General features: G+C 41.2%; 1 protein-coding gene across 3 annotated transcripts in view; it reads left to right on the forward strand.

Annotated features, from left to right (window-relative positions):
- LOC124721749 (fizzy-related protein homolog) overlaps positions 1 to 18,673 on the forward strand; it is a 123,778-nt gene that overhangs the window by 63,763 nt on the left and 41,342 nt on the right. For all 3 annotated transcript variants that reach the window (XR_007006386.1, XM_047246851.1, XM_047246852.1), the window contains exons 7-10: positions 427 to 651; positions 4,122 to 4,254; positions 5,720 to 5,883; positions 15,586 to 15,783. Coding sequence is in view for 2 of the 3 variants with exons in the window: in XM_047246851.1 (XP_047102807.1) it covers positions 427 to 651; positions 4,122 to 4,254; positions 5,720 to 5,883; positions 15,586 to 15,783 (720 nt within the window). In the remaining variant the exon portion in view is untranslated. The remainder of the gene's footprint in view (positions 1 to 426; positions 652 to 4,121; positions 4,255 to 5,719; positions 5,884 to 15,585; positions 15,784 to 18,673) is intronic.

An 18,673-nucleotide genomic window follows, 5' to 3' on the forward strand; every position in this document is an offset into this window, starting at 1 on the left:
TCAACACACCATTGGCCCACAATTATGAATGTTCCAGAATTTTTTGAACAGACCTCATTTTTTTGGGGGGGGGGGGGGGGGAAGAGAAAGAAAAGAAAGAGAGAGAGAGTGAGAGTGAGAGTGAGAGTGAGAGTGTGCACGTGGCACGTGCACATGCGTATGTGTGCGCGCGCGCGCCTGCGCCCGCTCGCCCCATTTGTTTAGTGACCTCTGGATTATCAGTTTTATGTCTATTTTCATCACATATTATTCATGTTGCTGTTTTATTATGTACATAACTTATGCTCTGAATAAAATTTAATTTCATATTTTTTTCTGAACCACCATAAATAGCCTTTAATTCCTTACTATGAATTATAGCATTTCTCAGCATCTCGCTTACTGAAGTAAAAAATTTACGTTTTATATATTTGTATATTTGTACAGGGTAATCTGGTAGCTGTTGGCACCCATCATGGATATGTTCAAGTGTGGGATGTCAGTCTTAACAAACAAGTTAACAAGATGCAGGGACATTCTGCTAGAGTTGGTGCTCTTGCGTGGAATGGTGACATCCTCTCTTCTGGTAGCAGAGATAGACTGATACTGCAACGTGATGTGCGTACCCCTGGAGTTGTAGCAGAGAAAAAGCTTGTGGGGCATAGGCAGGAGGTAACCTCAAGATGCTTTAATTTTAATTTTATGAAATTTTAAACTAATTTAATTTTAGTTTCATTGAATTTTTAAAATAATTTCTGGGCTTGTGGATCCTCTCGTACACTGAGTAATGTAGAAAGAACTGATTATTTCAGAGGTAGAAGTCCACTCTCCCATTGGAGTTCATCAACTGTGGACACTTTCTTCTAAAGTAGCAACAAAGTTTAGAAGGAAGTGAACGAAGGTGTATTTAGAGGTAAGCATGTTATGTAAGGATGGTTGTGGATGTTTTACTGTGTATTAAAGGTATCAAGATGCTGGCTGTTGGCCATTATAAGGAGTGGCATTTTTATTGATAGTCATTAACTGATTATAGGTAAGTGTTTGCCCATGACAAATTAGAAGATGAGAAAAAATTGAAAAGTAGGAAAAGGTTGCATACAAAAATACAAAGCTGCTTTTCAGACTGAGATTTAGCAGAAAAAGAATAGTTGGCATGTAACAGCTGTAGGAAGAAAATGGAGACAAAAATGAAAGAAATGTGCCATAAATGGCATTAAAGTCACAGGACAGATGTTACTGTTGTAATACGAGAGTTGTGTTTTAAATTTTACAATCAATCACTGGATGCAACTGTTGCTGTGAAAGTACTATTGTTATTTTTTATTGTTCAAACAATAAGCTCATGAATTGGCCAAGTCACTTGTTTAAAATGAACATTTAAAGAAACAATGTTGTGAAAAGATGGCAATTTCATGTAAAGATTTTCATTGGATAACTTTTAAAATTTCTTGTAAAGATCTGACTCAACAACAATGTCTTCAGATTGCAATTTTCAACATTTTAGTAATCAATCAACACACAAAATTGAAGAAAAGAGGCTTGTAACATAACATGAGATCTAGGCATCTGTAGGTATATTGAAGGTTACTGTACATTTGATTCTACATGAATATTTACCTCTGAGAAAGATCTGTTGAGAGAGAGAGAGAGAGAGAGAGAGAGAGAGAGAGAGAGAGAGAGAGAGAGCTCCTGTCAGTTGGTGTAAGGGAATACCCAAAAAAATTTACTGAGGAAATGATATATCCGTAGGCAAACTGGTAACAGAATACAAAACTTGGATTTGTTCAAGCAGGAAATTAAGCAGCAACCAACTGTTTGGGAGTTCTAGGATGAATCAAAACCAACAAAAGTTATTTGTTTCTGAAGCATTTCCAGGATAATGAATGTTTGCTTTGTTGGTTACACTGGGCATTTCATGAACATTGCTTTGGAGAATTTGTGACCAGTTAATGCTGAATGGCGCAAAAAAAAAAAAAAAAAAAAAAAAAAAAAAAAAAAAAAAAAAAATTTGTTTGCAAGTCATCAGTGGAATCAGAAAAAATGACCAAAAATGTCCCATCATTCTCCATCATGACAATACATCTGTCACACAGCACCTGAAACAATTTAGTATTTGACAGAGAAAAACATGGACTTAATGCCTCATTGCCCACATTCACCTGATTTATCACCTAAAAACTCCTTGTTTCCTTCAACCATATATAAAATTCACGGGCAGTAATTTTTTCATCTTCTCAAGAAGCTGTTGAATCTTTCCAAAACCCTCTTTTTGAGGTATCAACATCAGTGTGAAGAAAAAAAAAGTTGTTATAATTTGTGTGAATTCTTGCAAAAGTCTATAAACTTTAAATGCTATTTGGAGAAACAACAAAAAGATACATAACAAAATATTGTTTTTCTTCCATTGTTTCCTAAAATCTTAAAAATAGTCCTCATATTGTGATTGATGTTACAATAACAAAATACATTGATCAGCCAGAACATTATGACCACTGACTTGTTATCGATATAAACCCATCCAGGCGATAGCAGCATCACGTGGTGAAGAATGATTGTGTCAGACATACGCACAGTGCATGTAGTACCATTGAGCATGCTGTCTGGTGTAGTGTTGCGAAAGTGCGCAATCTGAGTTTGAAGATTGTGGTGGCCTGGGGGCTCTGCATGAGCATTTTGGAAACTGCATGAGATGTTGGGTGTTCGAAGTGTGCTATGGTGAGTGTCTTCAGCAGATGGCGAAATCAGGGTGAAACCATGTCCAGATGATGTGGGATTGGGCAGCCACCTCACATTACAGATGTTGGACGTCATAGTCTGTGCAGACTGGTGAAATAGGACAGGCGGCGAACTGTTGCGGACGTAACATCAGACTTTAATGCTGGGTAGAATACAAATGTGCCGGAACACACAGTGCACCAAACACTCCTAACGATGGGCCTCCGCCGCAGATGAACTGTGCATGTGCCAATGAGCACCACGATATTGGCAACTATGACTGAAATGGGCATGTGACCATCGGCACTGGATGTTGGCACAGTGGCAGCGTGTTGCGTTGTCTGATGAATCCCGATACCTTCTTCATCATGCCAATGGGAGGGTGCAAATCTGTCATCTTCCAAGAAAACAGCTCCATGACACATGTACTGCGGAACGGAGACAAGCTGGCCATGGCTGCATTGTTCTTTGAGGAACATTCACATGGACATCCTGGGTTCTATTGGAGCTTGTACAAGGCACTGCGACAACCCAGGGTTACTGTACTCTGGTTGCACACATACACCCCTTTGTGACAATCATGTTTCCTGGCAGCAGTGACATTTTTCAACAAGATAATGCCCATGTCATGAGGCCAGTAGAGTGAATGGAGTGGTTCGAGGAGCACAGTGGCAAGTTCTAATTGATGTGCTAGATTCCCAAGTTGCCAGATCTGAACCTGATCAAACGCATCTAGGATGTGATTGAATGTGGCATCAGATCTCATTGTCCCCTTTCCAGAGTTTGTGTGTGCAGATGAGGTGCAAATTCCCCCCCAGTGACCTACCAAGGCCTCATTGCTTCCATGTCATGGCGCTTCACCACTATTATCCATGCCAGAGGTGGACATACTGGCTATTAGATAGGTAGTCATAATGTTTTGGCTGATCAGTGTATGTTTGGAAACCCTCTAATAGCTCTGCCTGGAAGTATGTTTTCTTTGATGTGTAAGAACAAACTGTTTCTAGTTTTAATATGGTATTTTGTTTGCCTTCATTGGTCTTTGATGAAATAACATACTCATTTTAAGTCATTACTGGTAACAAAGTGCATACTAAGTTTTAAATCTATGTCTCAGATAACATTTAGTCTTCTGTCACGTAAAGTAATATGTTCTTTGTCAATTCTGTTGCTTCCACTTACCTTTATTGTCATTAATTTGCTTTCCAGCAGTTTGTTGTTAGTAAAATTTTAAGATTGCTAATTGTCTTATTTTTTTCATTACGCCCTATTCCTGACATTGCTGTGATTATTTTCAAAAAATCAAATGACATTGAAGCTATATCTTAAAATGTAACAGTCACTCTGGCTTTGGATATTGAATACACTTTGTTATCACAGCACACTTTGTTTCTGTTATGATAACTAAACAGCAGTATTCTTTTCAGGTCTGTGGTCTAAAGTGGTCACCTGATAATCAGTACCTGGCATCAGGAGGTAATGATAACCGACTATATGTTTGGAATCTACATTCCTTAACTCCAGTTCAGACATACACTGAGCATCTTGCTGCTGTAAAAGGTAACTACTGTAATTTGTTTTAAAATTTCAGATCATATTATTGTCCAAAAGCTTTGTAATACAATATCATTTTGGCAAGTCATTCAGCACAAAAATTTGATTTGCTTTATTTCAAGTTTAATCATTGGACATTTTTGCAAAGACTGTCACTGACAACAAATGCAAATAAATGTAATGTAATGCACCTTGTGCTGTTTTATTTATTCTAAACTGAAGGGTCAAAGAAATTGGCGCATCTGCCTAATATTGTGTAGGGCCCCCGTGAGCATGCAGAAGTGCCGTAACACAATGTGGCATGGACTCAACTAATGTCTGAAGTAATGCTGGAGGGAATTGACACCATGAATCCTACAGGGCTGTCCATAAATCCGTAAGAGAATGAGGGGGTGGTGGTCTCTTCTGCACAGTGTATTGTAAAGCAGCACTGAAGTGCCAAAGAAACCGGTATAGGCACCCGTATTCAAATAGAGAGATATGTAAACAGGTAGAATATTGCATTGAGGTTTTCATTTGTATCTTTAACCCTGAAGATGACTATTTGATTTCCTCAAAACAATCTACTAAAAATATAAATATGATTATTTGAGGAAATAAATATTTCTTTAAACAAATCTTTAACTTATATATCTTTAAGCTCACCATAAGAAAACTTTGAAGTACTCGGGTGATTTCATGCTGCTGGTGCAATGACCAGAACCCAGTCAAACGATGGATTGGGTACTTTCAGCACTAAACCTGTACATCGTTATCTTGTCATGAATTAATGACTTTGCACTCAAAGTTGAAAGTCTCATACTCTCTTTAGTATCAAGTGAGATATTATTTTATTATTGTCACAAACACAGGAAAAATAATCGTAATCTGTTCAATATTAAGCCCATTGCACACATTCAGCAACAAGAAAATAAACCAGAGGCCAAACAGGGCCCTTGCATAACACATTTCCAGCCAGATCATAAGTGATCCACAATATGGACACAATGATAAGTATGTAAACTTGAGAACTTCTCTCACTGGTGAAGTCTGGTGGTAGATGAGCATTAATAGCAGCCCTCAGTCAGTGGGATGACCAATTACACACATCATTGGCACCACTGCTTTGAAGTAATGGACATACACAGTGAAGGCTTTGTCTGCAAGCTGGCTGTACACTGATACTTTGTCTTATGTCATTAGAGTGTCATGGGGGTACACAAGAGCAGAACTACTCTTTACTTTCCATTTTCTTTATCTGTTATTTGTTCTTTCGTAATGTTGTTACAACAGTGGTCCAAGTTTGGAAAAACCCATTCTGAATTTAGATGTAATAGCACAACACATTATTTCCCGAAAGACATGACTTTTTTGTAAAATTTTTTGGATCTATAAAAGATATAAAATAAATCCCAAAGTCTTATGCTGTTGATTAATTACAATAAAATTGTCTACAGAATTTAATCAAGCACCCTTCTTTAATGTATTGCAGCAATTGCATGGTCACCACATCATCACGGCTTGCTGGCAAGTGGTGGTGGCACAGCTGACCGATGCATTAGATTTTGGAATACTCTTACTGGACAGCCAATGCAGTGTGTGGACACTGGTTCCCAAGTCTGCAACTTAGCCTGGTCAAAACATTCCTCTGAACTGGTAGGTGTTAAGTAGCAGCTAATATTAATATGGATAAAGTGACAAGGTTATGACCTGCGCCACAAATAAGACCAACAACATGTAATTTAGTACTGAAATTGTCTTCATTTATATGTGATGTGACCACCAAAGGTGGCACAGGAAAAATACCCAGGTAAAAATGAATATGAAGTTTACTGTAATAACACATACAGTCGTCCTTCTCCAATGGGAGTTAATTTGGAACACAATGATTGAAAATAAATCACTTCTTGAATATTGAAAGAACATCAAACATATCTGTAGGCAAAAGGCCCGGAAATGTCACAGTAAATTGAAAGTTAAAAAGTCCATGGTCCATACACTAAGCATGCCACAATTAAAGTCACAAAGGGATGCGTAGAAGTTAAGTCCAGCATATTACAGATGAAAAACAAAGACAGATATTACAAAGTCCAATTGTTAGTCACGGTATTGGTGTAAAGGCCACGAATGGTGTCGCACATAGTTGCCAGCTACCAGAGGTGAAGGTCAATATGGATGTCATTGTAGCGTCAGTTCTAGGGTGAAATCTTTGTGGGGATGCTTTCACAATCAGCACTTGGCTCACAAAACTCATTTGAAGTGAACTGTCAGAATGTAGCCTGAACAAGAAACTAAATACTACCTGGGCACCAGGATACTGCTGGTACTACTTTTGGTCACTTGGCCTATGGAGGAGAAAAGGTCCGCAGGGGCGGTGACTTCTGGTAGCACTTGGGATTGATGCCTGCTGGCCGTGCAGAGCATGGCAATCCCTTGTCAGTTGTCGGAAGAGCTGTCTCCTATGAGATCCTTGCCCAAGCAATCCAACCGTATTGCCCTGACACAGCAATATGTATAGTCTTTCACTGTGATTTGTCACCCTAGACTAAATAGGTTGGATAGATTGGTACTTGCCTTATAGTGGAGATGTTCAGTTGCAGATAGGCACAACAGAAAGACTGTCAAACAAGTAAGTTTTCTGTCAAAAAGACCTTCATTGGAATTAGACAAAGCACACACACACACACACACACACACACACACACACACACACACACACACACACACACACACACACACACGAGTGAGTTGTGTGTGTGTGTGTGTGTGTGTGTGTGTGTGTTGTCTAATTCCAGTGAAGGCCTTTTTCACCAAAAGCATACTTGCTTGACTCAGCATCTCCGCCGTATGGTGAGTAGCATTCTTTCCTTTTCGTTATACTGTCATTATTCCATCCTGGATTTTCCATTGTTTGGTTTCCTGTAATAACGTGTATCAGCAATGGCAGAATTATATTTACTTATTGTAGACCTGATTTGTTCTTCACTTAATTTGATGTTATTCCAAAAAGAAAATCTGAAGAAATGAAATAAAAGAACAAGTCTGACATGTCATTTCAAACTTCCAGCAAATGATGGAATTTTAACAGCTTTGTGCTTAATTTAAACTTAGTGATACTCTTCTAACACTGGAGCGGTGGGAGGAGTCAAGGTGACTGTTTTAAATTTTGTCTATGTATAATGACAATTTTTGTGACTATTTATTTCTTTTAAATAGATGTTGCACTGTAGAAATTACAAATCTATAACTATACTCATTGCATTTGTTTCTCATTGTATTCCTAGAACTGTGCCAATGGTTGTTTTTACTATTTAATACTTTTTATGTGCCTATGTTTCCTGTCAGTACTGTAACTCTTCAGTTGCATTGTATGTGACTGTGAAATGGTGCTACAATGTATGCTGCAGCTTCTGCTCCGATTATTGTGTCTCCCTATACCTAATATGCTTGGTTGTGTGTAAGTCATGATACAGAAACTGTAAATGGCTGATAAGTTCCCAGATGAGGAAGTAATGCGATATTTAGAACGTAACCTGCAAATGGCAAAGCATGAGTTAGAAAGTAGTGAAACTGAAAGGCAAGAAGGAACTATTATGATGATTATAATCATGACAGTGCTGAATCAACTGAAAGTTGTTGTTATGTGTCTGGAGAAGTCACTTCAGTGACTGTTATAGCAGCAAGACACATTCCTCCATCAAAAACTGCAAAGCTTTCAAGAAGGGAGAACCGATAGAGGTACTCAAAGTACCCTCCGCCACACACCGTCAGGTGGCTTGCAGAGTACGGATGGAGATGTAGATGTAGAAGGGATGACATTCATTACGACAGAGAAAGAAATAGATGTGAGTTACCTTCACAGCTTTTTGTGGGCCATTTAGAATCTGGAAAAGGCTATACAGAATGGATTTGGGATCTTATGTTGAATGCACCTGGAAGGCTACAAAAGCAAAATGTTTTATGCCAGACATCAGGGTCTGATAAACATCAAAATTCAAATTACTTGTAGTTCTTGGAGGCTGTTCATAAATGACACAATGCTGAAACAAATAAAACAGTGCAAAGAGACGTGGGCAATTAGGAAACATTAGTTGGTATGTTTATCTTTCAGTTTTGTACACTCAATGTTTTCTCCTAAGAGAATCAAAACTTAGGGTCAGAAAACTGAGGACCAAAGTTGTTTTGTGATACAATATCAAGATAGAGATTTAGAGAAACTATGAAAGTTTTTATATGTTGATATCAAGTATGGAGGTCAGTGAGCCTCAAAAGAGACAAATTTGCTTTGGTGTCAAAAGGTTGTGAGATCATTTCATCACAGTTGATTGACAGCTCTTTCCTACTAAGGCCATATGCAGATTTAAACAGTATATGGGTAATAAATGAGATAAATTTGGTAATAAATTTTGGTTAGCTATGGGTGTAAGGACAAAATATCTGTTCAACAGACTCCCATACTTGTGAAAGTATGTTTGTTGACCAGAGAATCAAACGCTTTCCAAATACATTGTCGTGAAGCTTAAGCCATTTCTTAGAAGTGAAAGAAATATCATAACAAACTTTTTTTTTTCAGATCTTTGCACTTGACAGAAATGTTGAAGAGAAAGGGTATTAGCCTAATGGGTTCACTGAAATGTCTGAGATGAGAGGTACCAGTATCACTTAAGAATGTTAGATGCAACATTTTATGAAGCTACTTGATGGACCAACTCAAATTTACCGAATTATCAAAGCGAGAACAATAAAAAACGTTTTGGTTTCAGTAAGCTTCATTCAAGTGTAGAAATTTGGGATGATTTGAAATGTCTTTCAGAAATGATAGAATTTGATAAGAAAACTGAGCTAACCTTCGCAAAGTGGTGTGACATGTAGTAATTAGAAGCATGTATTGGAATAATAATTCTTTGTTTATTAACTATGTATACACTCAGTAGAGCTTCAGAGGATGACAGTCCACACTAGATTACAACGAAAAGCTCGTCATGGTAATGGATAGTGGGTGCACATTATGGAAAGGTGCACAATCATCAGAGGTGGTGATGAGCCGGGAGGTACTGTGGATGACCAGCAGCACTGTACCACAAGGCTGTGAGCCTCCATCAAGACGCAGGTCCAGGCACAGGACTGGTCGATGGACATCAAGTGGCTGATGATCACAGTGAAGGTGTGAGATGGTGCTGTCTGATGGGTGCAGTGGCAGGTATTGCAGTCTGAAATGTAAACTAGAGATGGCTGAAGGTCGATCTGGTGCCCAGAGCAGAACTGGCCGTCAAGGGGCTCAGCAGCAAGGCATGGCGCCACATGGACACAAATATTTGCTTGCAACTGCCGTGCTAATTACTGCAACCTGTGCGGCACATATTGGCATGGATTGCACCCCAAGAGATTGTGGTGGCTGCAGGAGGCTTGATGGCAAACAGCCCAGTGCATCTTCTGTTGATAAACTATCTTCCGAGATAAAGCAGGGGCTGCACCTGGCCAGAGAAGCGTATCCGTGAATGTGGTGCCCAAATACTTTAGGGCCCAGCCCTGCATATACGAGTACTAGATTCCTCCCCACATATGAGAGATGGTGCAGCCATCTCAGAGAGAAGTGCAGCAAAGGAAGGAGGCACCAAGCAGCCACCAGAGCAGACTGGATTGAAACAACAGGACAATCAGTCAGCGAACACAAAACATGGTCCTGATGAAAGAAGCATGTTGTCTGTGTAGGGAACCGCATCAGGCTGCCGTAGGTGGCAAGGAAGGCCAGACATAGGCAGGATTGGTGGCAGTGGAGTGTCCAAGAAGTCACAACCCAAAGCCTGGTAGAACACACGACAGCACTAGCGGAGATGGCCAGGCCGGCTGTAGAGGTGGTGGTGGGGTTGGTGGCTTCCAGGAACAGCATCTAGAAAGCCAGCCACAACAGGGCCAAAGTGACTGCAGAAGCAACCATTTGGACAGCTGTAGTGGCAGCTATGGGGATGGCGGGACCAGCTGCCAGAATGTTTGCAGAGGCTGTGGCAGGGGTGAGTGCTGGAAGTGAGGGCCAGTGGTGAGAGTCAGTCGTGACAGGGCAGGTGACAGAGCAGCTGTCGGTACCAACAGGGCTGGTGAGGGCAGGAGGGCCAGCTATGACAGGGCTGCTGATGAGAAGATCAGTGTCCGATGAAGTCATGAGCGAGAGCTGTCTCTGTACCAGAGGGACTTCCATTGGAGAACTCTGTGAACAAGAACAGAGTGCAACTTGGCATGACCATGTGGCAAACAATGTGACAAAAGGTGATCGAGCTTGCCCCACACAAAAATCCTGGATGTTTTGTCCAAACACAGGTCCTAATCACAGCCACTTAAACATAGTGGGAAAGACCGTAGAAACTGAGTGAGCAGAGATGCTCTGTAGCAGGTCCAGAATTGACTGACTCCAGAATGTAAGGGCTTGAGGCAACAATAGCTCCACCAATTGAATAGACATGGTAAACAAAAAGAAAAGAAATTCGCCAAGGAACTACGGGAAACAATCGTGACTAATGCTCATGACTGTTACAGGGTGTATTTAAAGCAAAGCTGATATGCATCCTCATAGTGGTGCTACTGGTCATGAGTTACTAATAGGCTGGCATGCCACCACTCACAAGCTACTATGATTGATTAACTCTGGCACAGAGTTGAAGTCGTAATGAAATTGCATACCCGTATATGTTGTTCAAGCTCATTTCAACTCAGTGCCAAGTCAGATTAGAGCCGTTGTTGCTGTCAAAGGTATCAGCTTTATGTATAAAAGCCCACACCCTGCACATCCCAAAACCACCTACAAATGTAATCATGTGCTTCTTTCACTGCTCTTGTATTTTCTGTTCTTTCTGGGACTGCAATTTTAATGGCCAGCGTTGTAAGTGTAGCTTCATCAGTAAACTACACTCCTGGAAATTGAAATAAGAACACCGTGAATTCATTGTCCCAGGAAGGGGAAACTTTATTGACACATTCCTGGGCTCAGATACATCACATGATCACACTGACAGAACCACAGGCACATAGACACAGGCAACAGAGTATGCACAATGTCGGCACTAGTACAGTGTATATCCACCTTTCGCAGCAATGCAGGCTGCTATTCTCCCATGGAGACGATCGTAGAGATGCTGGATGTAGTCCTGTGGAACGGCTTGCCATGCCATTTCCACCTGGCGCCTCAGTTGGACCAGCGTTCGTGCTGGACGTGCAGACCGCGTGAGACGACGCTTCATGCAGTCCCAAACATGCTCAATGGGGGACAGATCCGGAGATCTTGCTGGCCAGGGTAGTTGACTTACACCTTCTAGAGCACGTTGGGTGGCACGGGATACATGCGGACGTGCATTGTCCTGTTGGAACAGCAAGTTCCCTTGCCGGTCTAGGAATGGTAGAACGATGGGTTCGATGACGGTTTGGATGTACCGTGCACTATTCAGTGTCCCCTCGACGATCACCAGTGGTGTACGGCCAGTGTAGGAGATCGCTCCCCACACCATGATGCCGGGTGTTGGCCCTGTGTGCCTCGGTCGTATGCAGTCCTGATTGTGGCGCTCACCTGCACGGCGCCAAACACGCATACGACCATCATTGGCACCAAGGCAGAAGCGACTCTCATCGCTGAAGACGATACGTCTCCATTCGTCCCTCCATTCACGCCTGTCGCGACACCACTGGAGGCGGGCTGCACGATGTTGGGGCGTGAGCGGAAGACGGCCTAACGATGTGCGGGACCGTAGCCCAGCTTCATGGAGACGGTTGCGAATGGTCCTCGCCGATACCCCAGGAGCAACAGTGTCCCTAATTTGCTGGGAAGTGGCGGTGCGGTCCCCTACGGCACTGCATAGGATCCTACGGTCTTGGCGTGCATCCGTGCGTCGCTGCGGTCCGGTCCCAGGTCGACGGGCACGTGCACCTTCCGCCGACCACTGGCGACAACATCGATGTACTGTGGAGACCTCACGCCTCACGTGTTGAGTAATTCGGCGGTACGTCCACCCGGCCTCCCGCATGCCCACTGTACTCCCTCGCTCAAAGTCCGTCAACTGCACATACGGTTCACGTCCACGCTTTCGCGGCATGCTACCAGTGTTAAAGACTGCGATGGAGCTCCGTATGCCACGGAAAACTGGCTGACACTGACGGCGGCGGTGCACAAATGCTGCGCAGCTAGCGCCATTCGACGGCCAACACCGCAGTTCCTGGTGTGTCCGCTGTGCCGTGCGTGTGATCATTGCTTGTACAGCCCTCTCGCAGTGTCCGAAGCAAGTATGGTGGGTGTGACACACCGGTGTCAATATGTTCTTTTTTCCATTTCCAGGAGTGTATATTAACACAAGGACATGATAATTGTAACTTAATCAGTAACAAAATTCAAAATGTTTAGCTGTCCTCCAACATGAAAATGTAAGTTAATTTAATACAAACTTTCTGCTTGTAATATTTAGTATACATGCAGACACACATTGCATGTTACTTGTAAGAGTACACAGAACAATATTAATAACACCTACTCATTTTGTCACACTCCTCATTCAGATGAAACATGGCCAGTGAGTATTCTGAGTGTTTCTACTCAGTGTATCGATAACTCTCGGGGGGGGGGGGGAAGGTCGGGATTTTGTCATGCCAGACAGATCTGACATTATTCTTCAACAACAGGAGCACTGCAACTGAGTGAGATGGTGCAGTGGTTACACACTGGACTCACATTTGGGAGGGTGGCAGTTGAAATCCTATCTTCCAATCCAGGTTTAGATTTTCTACGATTTCCCACTTATGGCGGATGCTGACTTGGTTTCTTTGAAAATGACACACCGGGTTTCCTTCACCAATCAGAGCTTGTGCTCCATCTCTAATGACCTAGTTCACAAGTGAATGTTAATACCTATCTTCCTTTAAGAGTGCTGCATCACAGAAGCTGTAAACATACACCGTATTGGCAAATTCCATATCAGTGATAATTTATTGCATTTTTAAAGCTCACTTGTAAAGTAAAATAGTTGCTGGCTACACTTACGCTTACATCACAGAAAACAATCAATTGAGAATTCAGTGACATAGTTTCATTCCATCAAAACTATTGTAGCCGGCCATTGCCTTGCTGGTTTTCTAGTGGCTGGACCACAGGCGTTTCTTGTAGAGGTGCCAGTATTCTGCTACACTGCTTGTACACCACCTATAGCAATACTGTAGTTGCAAAACTGCTTTACTCATATACAATCACGTGGGTAGGCACATCTGTACGCACACGATCCATAACGGCCTTGTGATTACGCTCATATCAGTCTGCATGCTTTTGTAGGCCGTGATAAGGCCACCAGAATACAGGGTTCTCCCACTCTGGCCATTTATGGTGACTGCTTGCAGCTCTACAGTCAGAGCCTCATCTTCCGGTAACACCACATCCTCAGGAGACCTCTTGCTCCTATCAATCTCAGATGCCTCCTGACATCAACCTGGTTCATTGGCTCTAAACCAGTGCCGTCCGATATCATTGTCACATCCAGGACAGCCAGCTGATCATATGCCTTCCTCCCAGCTGGCCATTGATGCCGTTGGCCTCACTGCATCCCAGGTCTGCCAAATTTGCCATCAGCTGGAGCAAAACTGCCCTCACCAGAAGACACTGCCGCTGGCTGCTCAGACTACTGATGCTGCTAGCCTCGCTGGTTGCCAGTTGTGCCCTACAGAGCATCACTGCGCACCAAATGCACCCACCCACACCACAGCTCTACACCATGTCCAGACAGTACCCTGAAGATCCTCTAACATTGTAATGCCAGATGTTATGTATTGTTAACCAATATACCACAAACTCATGTAGTGTCAGTGGGAGCTGCTGTTTACTTCCTATGTGCTTGCAACCATGCAAGGTAAAAACAGAGCCTGTTCTGAGGACAGACATAGAGCAAGTAGGGTAGGTGATCAGTATATAATTCACATCCTGCTATCAAAAAAATAATGTATGAGAGAACTATTGTGCCTCAAAAACCGTTCCAAATACACATTTTTGCTTCAAAACACTCTTCCTGTCCCTCATAGAATATTGTTTGTGCAGTCCTGTGCCACTGTGCAAATGCTGCCCACAATAACACAGTTCTGGAACATTATTTGGTGACAGTTATGATATTTCAGAAAGCTGTTACAGAATTAGTCGTGGGGCTGACCAATCAGAAATTTCTACTCTGGGTTGGAGCTCAACTGTTGAGTTAAAAACTGTTAAGAAACTTGGCTGTGGGCAATGAGTTGAAAATGTTGGTTGACAAGAGCCAAGATTCTTTCCATTAAAGCACAGTAATCAGCTACAATGGGGCATCCAGGATGCTGAAGTTTATGGATTTTGGGAAGTGTGTGTAAGGTGGATGTGTGTTGGTGTGAAGAGGCAGAGGGAAATTCCGTGCTGGGCCTAAGGATTTGAGTCTGCCTTAGGGTTGTGGATGGATGTTTTTTCCTCTGTTGAGAGGTTTTGGTTACTGAGAAGAACCTAAGGAGAGGGAGACCAAGTTGAAGGTATGGAATTCCTGGAACCTAGCAATGGGGTGGTTAAGTGGGAATGGATGAGAATCACAGTTGAACAGAGATATGACCTGGGAGAGCATAATGAGAGGGTTCATGGGCAGTAAGATAGATATTGTAGTACTATAAGGCAGGAGTAGGGTATCAGAAAATTGGAAAAACTTTAGAGTGAAATGCTCTTTCAGATGTTGGAGGGAAAGGGTTTCAGTTTGGGTGATAGGGTGTAGGTAGTTCTAGTTTCTTAGTAATAGTTTCTTGGAAAGGAAGCAGAAATGCTTCAGGGATGCCTTTGCATTTGTTCCTCTAATGTTACGTTAATGAGGGGATTGGTGGAATCTGAAGATTTGAAGGTCATTTTGAAGTGAGGGGTAGCATCCAGAGATAGGAAGTGATAAAAGTTATTATGATGTAGCATGTCCTTAGCCAACTCTAATAGTTGATGATTACATGTGAAAGATATAATCAGCTTCTCACACAATCATAAAAGATATCACTAGTTTTAGTCATTAGGATCTAGACACATCCACGTTAAATCATTGTTGAAATAATGTTTCATATGTCTCTTACTAAAGCAGACATTATGAGAATGTGGAACCCTGCTTGTAATGCCATGTTAAACTCTGATGTATTAAATAATAGAAATGTATGTATTCATAGTGGGAAAGTTCTGGTAGAATGTAAAGGACACAGATGGTGTGTGGGGGGAGGGGATGGGGCTGTGCATGCGTGCGCTCTAGTTCGGGAAAGGATTTATTCCAAAAGCTAGCAAGTTTAGCTTCTCTTTTGTCTGTTCCTGTCAGTTACTCAAAGCTTCTAATAATTTATATTTTCTTCTTTTTTCAGGTTAGTACCCATGGCTATTCCCAGAATCAGATACTAGTCTGGAAATACCCAAGCCTTACACAAGTTGCAAAACTAACAGGACATTCATATAGAGTATTATATTTAGCAATGTCTCCAGATGGTGAAGCAATTGTTACTGGTGCTGGAGATGAAACATTGAGGTTTTGGAATGTTTTCAGCAAAGCAAGGTCACAAAAGGTATGTACTGTTATGCATATATGTTTTCCTTTAAGGATTACAATATTTTCTTTTGCTCTCTTGCCTACAATAGTGTGAAAATTGGTGAAAAATCTTTGTTACATAAAAAATGAATCCATGGTTGTCTAGTAAAGCAGTGTTATTAAAAAGCTCAGAATATGCAAATAATGAATGTACAATTCTTATGTCCTATGATAAACTAGAGACCAAGCTGCTTCTGGAAATATATAAGCAACCAATAAATGAAAGAAAAGCGTGTGAATATGGTTCTGTCTTAAAGCTGTAAAAACAGATAGATGTACTTTTTTTTATAAGTATGGGTATGTAGTGGATTTGTTGTTATTTTTTGATAAAATTGAGGTTTTTCTTCTGTTACATAATTTTGATTGCCTTATACACCAAAAAGTGTTGTAACTGATTACCTGCAGCCTCTGAATATGCTAATAGCTCAGAACACTTTCTAAATACAGTCACAGCCATCTGTCTCCCATCAGAAATGCCACCTCTTACAGAAATTATCCCAATATGTGGCTTCTTCATTATTAACATATTCTTTCCTAGTGTTCAACTGAAATTGTATTTCATTGTTGTCATTTCATTTCCTTTTCAAAGCCATTTTTATTGACATCTTGACTAAAGCCGTGAAAACTGTCACCTCTCCTTTCTTTTGTGTTACCTCTATGACTGCCTTGGAGGCTTTTGTGTACTCTCATAACTATCATTAGTTTGGCACAAATTTATGAGTGCCATCTTTGTGTTCTAAATTCATGCCACTGAACAGAATGTTGCTGTAGTGGAAATGCTAGACTCACACGCAGGAGAAACATGGTTCAAATCCTTATCTTGCCATCCTGATACAGGTTTTACACAATTTATTTAAATCATTTCCAGTGAATGCAGAAACAACTCATTTGAAGCGGATTGTGATGAATTTCCTGCCCAGTCATTGTCCTACTGAACTTGTGCTCTGCCAGTAATAGCCTCAGTGTCCAAGAGATACAAAACTTGCAGTTTCCTTCCTTGACTTTGGGCCACAGTACAATTTTATCGTTTCATTGATTGATGTACAACAATTCATATGATCCTTTGCAGATTGTATGCATATTTCATCAATGTTTATTTATGTTCTAGAGGCCTGTTTCACAGTTATATCTACAAAAAATATGTTTCCAAAAGTCAGTTTCCTTTGTCACACTTGCCATAACTTCCGTATCATGTACTCATCTCTAACCAATGTCTCCAGATGAATGTGTTTCATTGTTGAAAACAGAACAAACAACTGAAGATTTCTGTAATTGGTTGTTTGCGCTACAATTGCCTCATTGATATCATCCGGAAAAATACCTGGATCACTCAGATAATCAATAAACATTCTTGTTCGGGACCTATGATGATAAAATACTCCACCTGGGCTGTTACTTCATAAGGTCTTGAAATGAATGACTCCTTACATCCACAGTCATTCTTGAAGGAGCCAGAGATATCTTTTATTGTCCACTCATCTTTGACATCTTTTTTAGTAAATTGTTTCTATAGAGGTTTGTTTTCCATTGGATGCTTTATTTTTTAAATATGTATCAGCTCATGTAGACTCCCTGAGAGGAAGAATGTCATTAGGTGTAGCAAAGCTGCCTCATTTGGACAAGAGTAAAAAGTTGTGTGGACCCATATTCGTAATCGTCATCATAAGATTGTCTATTGCTGCCAGCCACCAGGTACTGACAAATTGGTCTTAAGCGTTGTCCCAAGACGCGCTAAATTTGGTAGCACAGTAATGCTGCAATCATACAGGAAGAGTAGAGGGAGTTTTTAATTTGCCGTATAGTGACTGTGAAAGATATACAGTGGTTGGACAAAAATATGGAAACATGTTGAGGAATGCTTGCTTGAACATAAATGCAGATGCTAGCCAAGCCTGCAGGTTGCGATGTATTTCAGCATGAATGGCAGCTGTACAATGTCGTCAATATGTTGCAGGCATCAGTCGTCATCAGAACAGTATTCTGTGTAGTTGTGAGTGCATTATGTCAGAGCTAAGTGACTTCAAACATTGGCAAATGGTGGTTGCTCGTATGGTAGATGCCTCCATAACAAAGGTAGCCAAAGTTTTTGATGTTTCAGGAGGCACTGTATCAAAGGTTTGTACCACATACTGGGAAAGTGGAAAAACATCACCTGCTAAGTCACAGACAAAAGTGTGTGTTGAGTGATCATGAGAGATGGTCATTGAAGTGAATTGTGATGAAAACTAAGAGAATGACAGCTGTAAAAGTCATTAAAAAACTGAATGTCTTACTCATGCACCCTGTTAGCACAAAAACAACATGAAGGTAGCTCCACAAACTGGGAAATCCAGGGATCAGCATCACCTTAGCGTACAGTGTTTGTTCCCAAATGGTGATGATGTGTTCGAAGACAGAGCCCATGCTCACACAGCTCTCATTGCCCTGGATTGATTTTGTCAGCATGAGAATGTGTATCACCTGGCCACCACAGTCTCCAGATCTCAATGTTATTGAGCCTTTGTGCTCTACTTTGGAGAGAAGGGTGCATGATTGTTATCCACCTCCTTCATTGTTACCTGAACTTGCCACTAGTTTTTAGGAATAATGGTATAAAATTCATTTGAAAACAACACAGGACCTGTACTTATCCATTCTGAGATGACTGGAAGCCTTTGTTAATGCCAACGGTTTTGTTACACCATATTAGGCCTGGTAATATGATGTGTTTTTGGTGTTTCCATGTTTTTGTCCACCCTTGTACATGCATAGTCTTGTGACATAATACTGAACAGGCAGCTGCTGGTAGAGCTACACCTACATACAGTCTTGTGAAATACTTGTGTGACTGCATTGTTAGACAACTGCCTTAAACAGAAAGTCCAGTA

Source organism: Schistocerca piceifrons, chromosome X, assembly GCF_021461385.2.
Source record: "Schistocerca piceifrons isolate TAMUIC-IGC-003096 chromosome X, iqSchPice1.1, whole genome shotgun sequence".
NCBI lineage: Eukaryota > Metazoa > Arthropoda > Insecta > Orthoptera > Acrididae > Schistocerca > Schistocerca piceifrons.